General features: G+C 43.0%; 1 protein-coding gene across 4 annotated transcripts in view; it reads left to right on the top strand.

The window, feature by feature from the left end:
* Positions 1–13,255, top strand: part of LOC139448265 (Na(+)/H(+) exchanger beta-like) — a 36,878-nt gene that overhangs the window by 20,132 nt on the left and 3,491 nt on the right. For 3 of the 4 annotated variants that reach the window (XM_071229794.1, XM_071229793.1, XM_071229792.1), the window contains exons 11-20: positions 1,026–1,498; positions 1,738–1,849; positions 2,285–2,462; positions 3,936–4,060; positions 4,590–4,672; positions 5,874–6,008; positions 7,437–7,526; positions 8,235–8,300; positions 10,525–10,631; positions 12,058–12,117. In XM_071229794.1, the coding sequence (XP_071085895.1) occupies positions 1,026–1,498; positions 1,738–1,849; positions 2,285–2,462; positions 3,936–4,060; positions 4,590–4,672; positions 5,874–6,008; positions 7,437–7,526; positions 8,235–8,300; positions 10,525–10,631; positions 12,058–12,117 (1,429 nt within the window). The remainder of the gene's footprint in view (positions 1–1,025; positions 1,499–1,737; positions 1,850–2,284; positions 2,463–3,935; positions 4,061–4,589; positions 4,673–5,873; positions 6,009–7,436; positions 7,527–8,234; positions 8,301–10,524; positions 10,632–12,057; positions 12,118–13,255) is intronic. The other variant, XM_071229796.1, reaches the window with a different exon arrangement.

Raw genomic sequence — 13,255 nt, 5'->3', positions numbered from 1 at the left:
ATGATAAACATACTACCAAAAAAGTTAATGACCACCTCATTCTTTCATATTTATAGTATTGCTAACTGTGTTAATATGTTTGTTTGTTTGTTTGGATGTTTGTTGTTTGACGCTGCACTCAGCAATATTCCGACAATATGAATGTGGTCAGTAAATAATCGAGTCTGGACCAGACAATCCAGTGATTGACATCATGAGCGTCGATCTGCATAATTTGGATACGATGACATGCATCAACCAAGTCAGCGAGCCTGACCATACGATCCCGTTAGTCGCTTCTTACGACAAGCATAGTCGCTTCTTACGGCAATCATGGGTTGCTGAAGACCTATTCTACCCCGGATCTTCACAGGCTGTGGTAATATGAAAGAATCCTTAACTTGTTTGAGTGGTATATTTAACACTTAAAATGCAAAGTTGATTCCTCATAATGTATACCTGTGACTCTCCTAAGGGGCATTTATACACTGTATGAACATATGCCATAGAATTCATTCTCTGATGCCAATAGCAGTGTTTAAAATACCCGCCTGCCCGACAGTTCGAAACGGCCAGGGTTTTTTTTTCGGACGGTCAGTTCGATGGTCGGGAGTTAAACTTAATGAGATGACAATCCAGTTTATTGTTATTTTCTGAGAACTAACATTTAACAGTACCACCGGTATTCTTATTTTTACCGGGGCGGTGAGGTAGCCCAGTGGTCAAAGCGTTTGCTCGTCACGCCGAAGATCCGGGTTCGATTACCGACATGGGTACAATGTGTTAAGCCCATTTCTGGTGTGATATTGCTGGAATATTGCTAAAAGCGGCGTAAAACCATACTCACTCTGTTTACCCTTTTGTTACTTGTGTTCGTTAGTCTAGGAAATTCTGGACTGGCAACATTTTATCTGGTCTGGTAAGTTTGCAATGTTGCCAGTCCGGTTGTCTGACTGATTTTAAAATTTTTATACACTGTTTAATAGACAGGGGACGACTACTACCATGTATGTATTGTGATTATGTGTAACGTCTGTCGTACACAGATGGCGTAACTGTGGTGCTGTATCAGGTCATGCAGACATACAACAATCTCGTCTCATCAGGTCAAGGTGTGGACGGAGAACAGGTAAGACTACTGCTGTATCAGGTCATGCAGACATACAACGACCTCGTCTTATCAGGTCAAGGTGTGGACGGAGAACAGGTAAGACTACTGCTGTATCAGGTCATGCAGACATACAACGACCTCGTCTTATCAGGTCAAGGTGTGGACGGGGAACAGGTAAGACTACTGCTGTATCAGGTCATGCAGACATACAACGACCTCGTCTTATCAGGTCAAGGTGTGGACGGAGAACAGGTAAGACTACTGCTGTATCAGGTCATGCAGACATACAACAATCTCGTCTCATCAGGTCAAGGTGTGGACGGAGAACAGGTAAGACTACTGCTGTATCAGGTCATGCAGACATACAACAATCTCGTCTCGTCAGGTCAAGGTGTGGACGGAGAACAGGTAAGACTACTGCTGTATCAGGTCATGCAGAGATGCAACGACCTCGTCTCATCAGGTCAAGGTGTGGACGGGGAACAGGTAAGACTACTGCTGTATCAGGTCATACATTCACACAGTAAAATGCAGTTCGTTCCACAACGCGGTATTAGTACCACGGTTTTTGTTAAGCGGACAGTGAGGCAATATATTTCAATGATATATGATATCTTCTCTTATTTGCGCTTGCGTTCTCCACACAGATTGGACTTGGTATCCTGAAGTTTTTTGTGGTGTGTTTTGGCGGCCTTGCTCTGGGTGTTCTCGCAGGAGTCGTGACAGCAATCTTGACGAAATACACCAGACACGTCAAAAGTAAGCAAATAAGAGAGAGAAATAAGAAAGTAAGCAAATAAGAGAGAGAGCGTAAAACGAATTACTTTCTTAAACAAATTATTTTTTCAGACTCCCAGTTGAAAATAGTATTTGTCAGTTTTGTCTAATTTTTATGTGATTAACTTGTCCTTTACGGCTAAAGCAGATTGGGAATGATGTAATGAATGATCACTAGGACATGTTAACCCACTCACTCACTCACTCACTCACTCACTCACTCACCCACCCACACCCACACACACACCCCACACACACACACCCACACACACACTCACTCACTCACACTCACTCACACACGCTCACACACTCACTCACTCACTCACTCACTCACCCACCCACCCACCCACTCACTCACTCACTCACTCACCCACCCAATCACTCACTCACTCACTCACTCGCTCGATGCTATTCCAGTCGCCCAGCCCCTAATCGTGTACACCATGGCATACCTGGGCTTCCTGCTGGCGGAGCTGTTCGAGTTCTCCGGTATCATCAGCATCATCGGCTGCGGCCTCGTCCAGGTCCAGTACGCCTTCCACAACATCAGCGACAAGTCCAGGACCACCGTCACCTACTTCACCAAGGTCATCAGGTCAGGAACTTGAAAGACAAAGACTTTAACAGACGGGGAAACACGTTTATCCGGACTATTGTGCAAGGGTAGATAATGAATGGATAAAACGAGTTCACATTAAATTTCCAAATACACCATTCACGGGAAAGGAGTCAGTAAAACATGTGTTTTTTGTTGGATGTTCCGGGGTTCGTTGTACAGAGCGAGCTTAGCGCTAAGGTGATCGTAACTCACCTTAACCATACCTTAACATAGTCTTACGACAGTCGTAGCGCTGAGGTTCTTTTGTACAAGGGTACCCTGATCAATATAAAAGCCGCTCTAAGCAATTACGGGGGCGGTCGGGTAGCCTAGTGGTTAAAGCGTTTGCTCGTCACGCCGAAGACCCGGGTTCTATTCCCGACATGGGTACAATGTGTGAAGCCCATTTCTGGTGTCCCCCGCCGTGCTATTGCTGGAATTTTGCCAAAAACGGCGTAAAACCATACTCGCTCACTCTAAGTGCACGCGTCTGCGCGCGTGGGTCACTGGTTGCAATGTGTCAAGCCCAAATCTCCCGCCATGATACTGCCGACAAATTGCTAAAAGCGGCGTAAAACAATACTCACACAGTGTGTGGTACACGATAGAGATACATCACTGAAGGATTTGTAGTTAACATTCCGTGTTCTTTAGTTCTTGATGCTGAAAGGCCACAGACTCATACTACATGTACCACAATTCCGGGTGCATACGTCTTTGTCAAGATACGCTGCGACATAACTGGAATATTGTTGAAAACGGCGTTAAACCCAACTCACTCACTCACTCACTTTGTCAAGATGCTTCAGAAGGATGAGGGTCTTGTAACAAGAGAACTGGCTTCTTTTAACCTATGAACATGTATGCTTCCGTGTAAGTGTGACACTTCCGTTCGAACGATTTTTTCTCAACTTCCTTTACATTCATGATTGAGAGTTGAGGTGAAATGGAGTTTAACGTCGCGTCCAAGTTTATTGCACTTATATAGCGACGTGCATGTACTTATATATATGTGTGTGTGTGTGTGTGTGTGTGTGTCTGTGTCTGTGTGTGTGTGTGTGTGTGTCTGTCCAGATCGATGCCGATTTATAGTGTTAGCCCACTGAGATAACATGCCTCAGTTTAACATGAATACTCAGACACATGCTGTCCACATGGTGAGTTCATGTACGTTCTTGGGGGCACGGATAGCTCAGACGTTTAAGTCACCGCAACTCGCTGTGCAGAGTTGCGTCCTTCAGGAACGCCAGTAACCGTGGGTTTGAATCCCGGTTCGCCCCGATTATGTTTCTAGGTTTGTCAGCACCACACTCATGGTTTCACCAAAAATCGGTAAACGTCTGAGACATGTGTCGAGCTTTCCTTCCGCTGACGCGCCGTGATATAAATGGACTAATGTTCAAAGCGGCGTCAAACCCAACTCATTCACCCATGTATATTCTCAATGCCTCGTTCTTTCTTCTCCATCAGCACCGCCAATGAAATCATCATCTTCCTCTTCCTCGGTCTGGCCATGGTCAGGAAGAAGAACCACATGTGGCACACGGGCTTCGTGCTCTGGACAGTCTTCTTCTGCCTGCTGTATAGGTTCCTCAGTGAGTAGAGACCTACATTCGTACACCAACTGGATGGTTCGGTACGGTCCATCCACAAGCTATATTATTACCATTTCTATACAGGATTTTGCTGGACTTTTGCTTAAAGCGACGTAAAACAACACCCCCTTACTCACTGGATAATTTAGTTACACGTCTAACTGACGTACAAATGAATCAAAAATAATAATACGATACACACATCCAAGGATAAAAACAAGCTGCGTCAGAATAGATACAGAATAGGTCTTCAGAAACCATTGCTTGCCGTTCAAGGCGACTAGGCTTGTCGTAAGAGGAGACCGCCGCTTCGGGTGGTCAGGCTCGCCGAATTGGTTAATGCACGTCATCGTATCCCAATTGAGTAGGTCGATGCTCATAACGTCAATCACTGGATTGTCTTGTCTAAACTCGATTGTTTACAGACCGCCGTCATATAGCTGGAATATTTCTGAGTGCGGCGGTAAACAACAAACAAACATACAAACTGAACACTATGTAAGTCAGTCGTATTTGTATATTTCTCCAGTCACGTTCTTCTTGACCTTCCTGATCAACAAGCTGGACAGCGACAGAACCAGGAGGATCGGTTATGACGAACAGTTCATGATTGTACGTAGAACCTACATAAGCCCCAGTTCGTGATTGTACAGATAACCTACATAAGCCTCAGTTCGTGATTGTACAGATAACCTACATAAACCTCAGTTCATGATTGTACAGATAACCTACATAAACCTCAGTTCATGATTTCACGTAGAACCTACATAAACCTCAGTTCATGATTGCACGTAGAACCTACATAAGCCCCAGTTCGTGATTGTACAGATAACCTACAAAAGCCTCAGCTCATGATTGTAGAGATACCTACATAAACCTCAGTTCATGATTTCACGTAGAACCTACATAAACCTCAGTTCATGATTGCACGTAGAACCTACATAAGCCTCAGTTCATGATTGTACAGAGAACCTACATTAGCCTCAGTTCATGATTGTACAGACAACCTACATAAACCTCAGTTCATGATTGGACAGGGAACCTACATAAGCCTCAGTTCATGATTGTACAGACAACCTACATAAACCTCAGTTCATGATTGGACAGAGAACCTACATAAGCCTCAGTTCATGATTGTACAGAGAACCTACATTAGCCTCAGTTCGTGATTGTACACATAACATACATAAACCTCAGTTCATGATTGGTCAGTGAACCTACATTAGCCTCAGTTCGTGATTGTACAGATAACCTACATAAACCTCAGTTCATGATTGGACAGTGAACCTACATTAGCCTCAGTTCATGATTGTACAGATAACCTACATAAACCTCAGTTCATGATTGGAAAGTGAACCTACATAAACCTCAGTTCATGATTGCACAGAGAACCTACATTAGCCTCAGTTCGTGAATGCACAGAGAACCTACATAAGCCTCAGTTCATGATTGGACAGAGAACCTACATTAGCCTCAGTTCGTGATTGTACAGATAACCTACATAAACCTCAGTTCATGATTGTACAGATAACCTACATAAACCTCAGTTCATGATTGGACAGTGAACCTACATAAGCCTCAGTTCATGATTGGACAGTGAACCTACATAAACCTCAGTTCATGATTGTCCAGATTTATTCCTTCACTCCTTTAATGATTTACAGCCAGGGTCATAGCTTTACAGTGTCCATATTTATAACGATCTCATTATAACAGGCTTCGTTTCTAACATTATTCCGATTGCGGCGTTTGCGGTACATGCCATGTGTTTATTGTTACGAAAACTCCTCTCACGCAATGCTCTGTTGCCCAGGCGTACGGTGGTCTACGGGGGGCGGTGTGCTTCTCCCTCGTCGCTCTACTGGACGAGAACACGCTACCCCCGGGGATGAAGGACATGTTTGAAACTGCCACTCTTGTCGTCATCTTCTTCACAGTGTTCGTGCAGGTATCGTGTCGTTAAACATGTGCGATATTAGTGTGGGACCTTTCAAAACGAATGCCTAGTATTAACATCATGTTTCAATTTAAACAACCACTCGAGTTTACTTTATTCTGGCGATGCATTTACTTGACGTCTTAGTCGTAACAAAGTACATTTTTAATGCCTTTTGGGGTTCCCGCTTCATTACACCCCAGGGAGGGGCCAGCCACATTACAGGGGAGGAACTAAGTGCAGTAAAAAACAAATTCACGTTTTGAACCCGGGACTAGGAGTTTTGTTTTGAGGGTATTTGGGACTCTGAGGTATGCTGGACGCAAATAAAGCCGTATTTGGTACGCCGGTTCAACAACAAAAAAACAATATTAGCGTGCGTACTAAATTTGTATATTTTTTTATATTTTTTTATCAGTAATTTAAATTCGAGTCGCACCTCTACCTATGACCTATGAACGTATTTTGTTTTTCGTCTGTGATTGACATTCTGCCTGTGTAGAGTGAATTCTGAGTTGTACTTGTTAGGTTCGTGATTCGGGGGTAAGCAATTAGAGTGAAAACTTTGATGGTATTCGGGATTCAGTAGAGAGGGGGCTGCCACCCTCTTCCATGTCCCATGTTTTCTGGGGGCACGGGTGGCCAAGTCGTCTGAGGCGCCAATAGTTGCATAGTTGCCTCCCTTGGGAACGCCAGAAACCAAGCTCCTTCCCAGCGCGTGACACCTTCGTTACACGCTCGGTAACATCGCTGCCGTCAGTGTAGGAGGGGCTATTTCAAGAAATATGCCCTCTAATCCCAAATGTAGTAACGTTCATACTTGTTTATGTCTTTGGGAATGCCATCATAGTGAATTTTGAAAATGCTTGCCACTGACAAGATTTCCCCGAGGACTTTTAACTTTTTGTTTGTTTGTTCAGATTCGAGATTGCAGACGAACGGAAAATCCCCCTTACATTCTTACGATACCAATTACACGATAGTTGAAATGAAATAGAAATTCAAACTGACAAACAAAGAAGACAATTTAGTTTTAGGAAGAGTATTTCGCGTCTTGACAGACATCACTTGTTTGCACACACAGCGGTCTGTCGGTTGCGAATTCAACTCCAAGCATGGTTGTGCCCATCTATCCCAGTAGGGAGGTTTGACTGGTGGCAGCGATAGTATTGTGAACTCCGCGAACGGGCTATCGCTGTGAGGAGCTTGCGTCAGAAATCTATGATCATGGGATCGAATCAAGGTTTGCCCCGATTATGTTTCTGGGTTTGTCAGCACCATACTCGTGGTCGTGAGGTTAAACAAGGTGGTAAACGTCTGAGACCTGCATCACTTCGGATTTTCCTCCCACATCAAGCTGACACGCCGTGATATAACTGTAATACTGATCAAAGCGGCTTTAAACTCAACTCACTCACTCACTCATGTTTTCCTCCTAAGGGTATCTCCATCAAGCCCCTGGTGAAGCTAATGCGGGTGCAGCTGGCTCAGGCCAAGCAGCTTAGCATGTACCAGGACCTCAACGAGCATGTGAGTCAGATACTAATACTTATCTTGCCTTATTCGTGTATGTCGGATTCGGATTTGGCTGCGACTCGTTCTATTATTTCCAATACACTCCGCTAACATGTAAGTTACATTTCTTGTGTGCCCGCTCGAATCGCAGAACTGTTTTTGCAACATACCAACCGTAATTATGTACCTCGAATTAATGATGCAAGAAACCACTCTCCAGGTTGTTACAAATTGTCCGAATGAAAAGAGCTAGGGGTAATTACTCTACATGTGCTTTCTGCCACCTGCCATTCTTTTCGACAAATGTGAGAAATGAATGAAGTGGATAAATACCTAACTGTGGTATGTGAGCATGTACGCAAGATAATTTTGTTGCCTACCTAGCTTTGGGAACATAAACCTACATAGTGGGTACATCAACCCAAGTGCCCCCCCCCCCCCCCCCCCCCCCCCCTCGCCTAATGTGTCAGCAACATGGCGGTGAGGTAGCCTATCAACTACGAGTATTACAACCTCATAACACACGCATAGTCGCCTCTGACAGCAGGCATGGGTTGCTGGAGACCTATTCTCTACCCGGATCTTCACGGGTCTATAACAACCTTTTCCTAACCTGGACGGCGCCATGAAATGGAATACCAGACAGCAATGGAATTCAAGGATCAGACAAGAATTACATGTCGCTGCAAAAAAATATATAGCCAAGTTATTTTAATGTTTCAGGTGACAGATCATTTGATGGCCGGCGTGGAGGAAATTGTTGGTTTCCGGGGAAGATACACAATAAAGGTACGTCTTTCTGGTCTTGTGTCAAAGCGTTACAGATTTATTAAGTGTGCAGGGTGGTAAGGCAGGGGTCATCTTCCCGAGGAAAGGGAGTTAACTGATTGTAAAAGCCTAGTTTCCACCCCTGCCGAACATTGCTGGAATTTCGGAGTTTTGCCTGCACTAACGAGTCTATGCACAATCCAATCAAAATCGCGTAACGAAATCGACATCCGGTTCGTTAACCGCAGTGCAGATTTAGGTAGATTGCAGGATTTCCAATCATGTGTACCGTCAACTTGGCGTCTACAGATATTTTCCAAATCTGTTCATGTTATTAATCAAGGTGCAAATGTTTGATGCATTTTGCGAGGTAAAACCCGTTTTGTAACAATACAGATATGTGTTATCGAGCAGACCGCCTTGACTGGGCGTCGCCATTTTGTTTGAAGCAAATGCAAGTATTGGTCAATAGGAGGAATATAAAAGGGACATAACTCGTAAATGCACTGGTGGCTAGTGTCGTTCGGCAACTCTCTTGCCTTGAGACGATGGGCAGGGATTCAATCAAAATGATATCAGATCTGAGTGCTCGCGATTTTAATGAGATTGGGCAGTTCTTAGAAATCCGTTTGTAAGTTTGTAACTGCCCTTGGGCAATGATAAATAATGACCACTATTAGATGTTTACCCGATAATTATTATATAAGTGGTTTAATGGATATAGCTGTCAGGGCAGCTACTTCGTGAGGCATGGTTTGGTGAGCACAAGAAACGATTGACACTCAGCCCTCAGTATGGCCAGTATTTGTCATATAAGTGGTTTAATGGATATAGCTGTCAGAGCAGCTACTTCGTGAGGCATGGTTTGGTGAGCACAAGAAACGATTGACACTCAGCTCAATGCATCGTGCTCTGATTCCGGATAGCTCAGCATCATACTAATTCCGCGTACCCTAATATGATTTTATTCGACGTGAAATGTCAGACTTACACTGTTTTTTTTAAATTTTTATTAAAACATATTTATTCACTAGAAGTGGGCGGAATTGGGGGACAAGTTCTTGCCCTCCCCCTGGTATGTCCAGTTCTTCACACAATCTTTTAGTAGTTCATATATAATGTTAGACTGCGTAAGGATAAGAATTTATGGATGAACAACTTCTTTCTTACAATTATGAGCAACGTGTCGGTGTGGGTTCTAACACTGTTGTCAAGCAAGTAACCTACACCGAAACGTCGCTCTGAATTGTAATAAAGAAGTTGTTCAACTATAAATTCTTATCCTTACTCTTAGTACTCCAACTCCAGTACTCTAAATGCCTATCAAAGAAAAATGTTAGACTGCCTTATAGCTTCATTATCTGGAACAACGTGATCTGCATTGCTGTATAACAACAGGTTTACATCAACAGGGATGTTATGAACAATATTTATAAGGCTGTTGAACATAATTTCGCGTTGTTGACTTAAACATTGTACATTCTATGAGGTAGACTAACACTTAGTCAATGGAAACATTTCTTTAATATAAATATATTTTTTCTTCGAAAGAACCTTACCTCTACTGCTGTTGTGGAATCAGGGAAACAAGACTTGGTTTAGTTTGATCTAGACTTGCCTAGGCTTTTAGTAAAACAAATAAATTCCACAGTCATGGCGCAAGACTATCTATGAGATAATGATATGCATTTCCACATTTCAAAACCAGTACTCTATAGTAAGTACACTCGAAGGAATATGTTCACTTGGTCACAGATATTGTCTTTGTCTAACGCTCTCATTGGTTGTGTTAGATACAATGGGATTTTACGCCGCTTCAGCAGACTGAGTATTCAAGCACTATTCACCCGGCTCATCTCACTCCGGTCATCTCTGCGTCATTTTTTTCACCAATATCTTTTCCTTGAATGGACAATGCCTTTCATAAAGTGGTCAAAAGTAACATATGTTATATCTGGGCAACCACTTTCGAGTAAAGTTCAAATTCTTGAAGATTTTTATAAGTGGCGTCACACATCCGGGATTCAAACCCACACTCTTGCTGTTAGCATCTAATCGCAAAGAATTAGGTATACGCGGAGTCGGGAAGACCTCATGGGAGGTGGGTGGGAAGTAACAGGCCCGAAGGTTTGATGGTGACGATCCAGGTGGCGGTCGAAGCTTCGACCCTCGGTACTCCATTTCGATCCGCCTCCAGTGCGTTAAGACCAACTCACTCACTCACTCCCCAATTGCCCCCACACAGGAGGAGCTGCAGCGATTCGAGGACCGCTACATCAGGAGGTGGCTCCAACTGGAACCGGAACTGAGCCAAACCCAGCTCCAGGAATTCTACCACAAGATCCTGCTCAAGTGTGTAGCATGGGTGTGAGGCTGTACTCAGGAATACGTCCACCGGGTTGGAAGAATGTTTTGGTCTTCAGCAACCCATGCTTGTCGTAAGAGGCGACTAACGGGATCGGGTGGTCAGGCTCGCTGACTTGGTTGATGCATGTCATCGTATCCCAATTGCGAATATCGATATTCATGATGTCAATCACTGGATTGTCTGGTCCAGACACGATTATTTACAGAAGCCGTCATGTAGCTGGAATATTGCTGAGTGCGGCGTTAAACAACAAACAGAAAGTAATACTCCCGCGGTCGAAGCTGGATGAAGCTGGCAGATTAGGCCGTTCAGGTGGCAAGCACAATCTGATAAGTCTCTGTTTACAGTGTCAAATTCAACATCATGTTTGACTATAAAGTCGATCGGCATGTGCAATAACACTATGTCGTTACCTACTGGCTCCTGTTTAGAGAAAGGGTGAGTGAGTATGATTTTACGCCGCTTTTAACAATATTTAAGCAATATCACGGCGGGGGACACCAGAAATGGGCTTCAAACATTGTATCCATGTGGGGAATCGAACCCGGGCCTTCGGCGTGACGAGTTAACGCTTTAACCAATAGGAGAAAACCCTGGAGAAAACGTGAGCATTCAAATGGCATTCACGCATGCATATAGAATCTGAATATATTTTAATTTTCCGACTTGAGTATTGCGAAGAAAGACGAGTTCTATGGATGAACAACTTCTTTATTACAATTAGTGCGACGTTTCGGTGTAGATCCTAACACCTTTATCAAGCAAGTGATAAAGGTGTTAGGATCTACACAGAAACGTCGCACTTATTGTAATAAAAAAGTTGTTCATCCATAGAACTCGTCTTTCTTCATCACACCAACTTCTAAATGCCACTGAAAGAAGTTGAGTATTGCGACTTGAAGGAGGAGGTTAGGTGAGGTAACATAGGGTTTAACGTCGCGTCCAAGATTATTGCACTTACATAGCGACGTGCATGCAAGGGTGTGTCAGTGACTGCTTGTACTAGACTGGACTGATGCCGATTTATAGTGCTAGCACACTGAGATACCATGCCGCAGTTTAACATGAATACCCCACTCAGACACAGTATATTGTGTCCTTGTTTTAGCCCCTGTAGCTGGGCTCCAGACAGGGTAACAACAAGTACCATCTCTTAACGTCTTTTGGTTTTATGCGGCCAGGGATCGAACCCCGGACCTCGCTCGCCGGGTAGACGCTGTACCACTAGACCACGGAGGCGGTCGCCACTTGGAGGAGAATCATAAACTTGTAAGACACTTATAGATGCATTTGTGGATTGCCCTGGGATTACAGATACACAAGAAGACGCCATTTTTTAAGGGAGAGGCAATCTTGTTTTTGTCCTCTAACAGTTTTTCTGACAGTGCCTGTTGTGTTTTCCTGTTTCAGAGAGCACTACAAACATCTTCAACTGGTAGGAGTCTCCGCGAATACTGGACAGGGCCACATGTAAGTGTGATGTACACAGTGCAGACATGCAAGTCAGGAATGTTTCTCTTCTATCATTAACCCTCTCTCCACCCACGGTTCTCAATGATGCAAATTGAGATTATCAAGGGCAAGGTCAAGCTCCTTCCAAGCGAGTGACACCTTCGTTACACTCTCGGTAAATTAGAGAGCTCTGCGAACGGGCTATCGATGTGATGAGCTTGTGGCAATGTTGTGAAAGGGAAATAACTCTCTTCACCTCTTGAAGAATAATTTGTTATGCAATATGATCTTCTCAAAGCATTAGAAGATAAATAAAATAAATTTTATTTTATGTAAGAAAGTAATGAGTGTTAAAGAACACTTTATTCAGGACACAAATGTATTATTTATTCTTATTACATGTATTTATCAAGATTATTAGCTAAAATAATTATTTTTGAAAAAAATCTAATATCGCATGATGTCATCGTGGGTAAAAATTGCTTACTGATGTAAAATATTATTCACTGTTGAAAGTTACAATTAATACATTTGTAACATTTCTAAAAGAAAACAATTAATCTTTCACTAGATATATTACATTAAAATATAATGTAACAAGATATTTCTTTTAAAAATGAACACAAGTTTATGTATTTTTATATATTGGTCTGTTCATAATTAACCTTTATTGCGATAGTGTTCCCCACCTCAGGCTTTTTGTATGAGAATACTCAGGTATTTCTGAGTTAGAAACAAAACAATTTGTTCCCTTAAAAATCTCTCGCCATTATCCAAGTGATCCTGTATCGTAAATATCAAGTTTTAGGATTACAAATTATATTATGCAAACTTTGGCGAGCATAATAAAAGTTTGAAGTCCTAATACACTGTGACTGGTACACCCAATCAAGTCTATCTCTCTGTAAACGTACTCAGTAAGTCCTTGTCCAGAATAGATCGAAAGAGAAGACTTAAATTTAAAAGGGTTGCTCAGTTACAATGGGTCAGGGAAGCCCGAAAGTACGAATCGTTGCGTTTGCTATCAACCCTGGGCCCCGTTCCTCAAAGCGGTCCGATCCTAACTCCCATACCTTAACATAGACTTACGGCAGTCGTAGAGCCAAGGTGATCGTGACTCTCATACTCTAACATAGACTTACAACAGTTGTAGTGC

Source organism: Haliotis cracherodii, unplaced genomic scaffold (assembly GCF_022045235.1).
Source record: "Haliotis cracherodii isolate W230 unplaced genomic scaffold, xgHalCrac1.p SCAF_7, whole genome shotgun sequence".
In the NCBI taxonomy this organism is placed as follows: Eukaryota; Metazoa; Mollusca; class Gastropoda; order Lepetellida; family Haliotidae; genus Haliotis; species Haliotis cracherodii.
The sequence above is the reverse complement of the archived record's forward strand: the minus strand, read 5'-3'. Positions and strand labels throughout refer to the sequence as shown.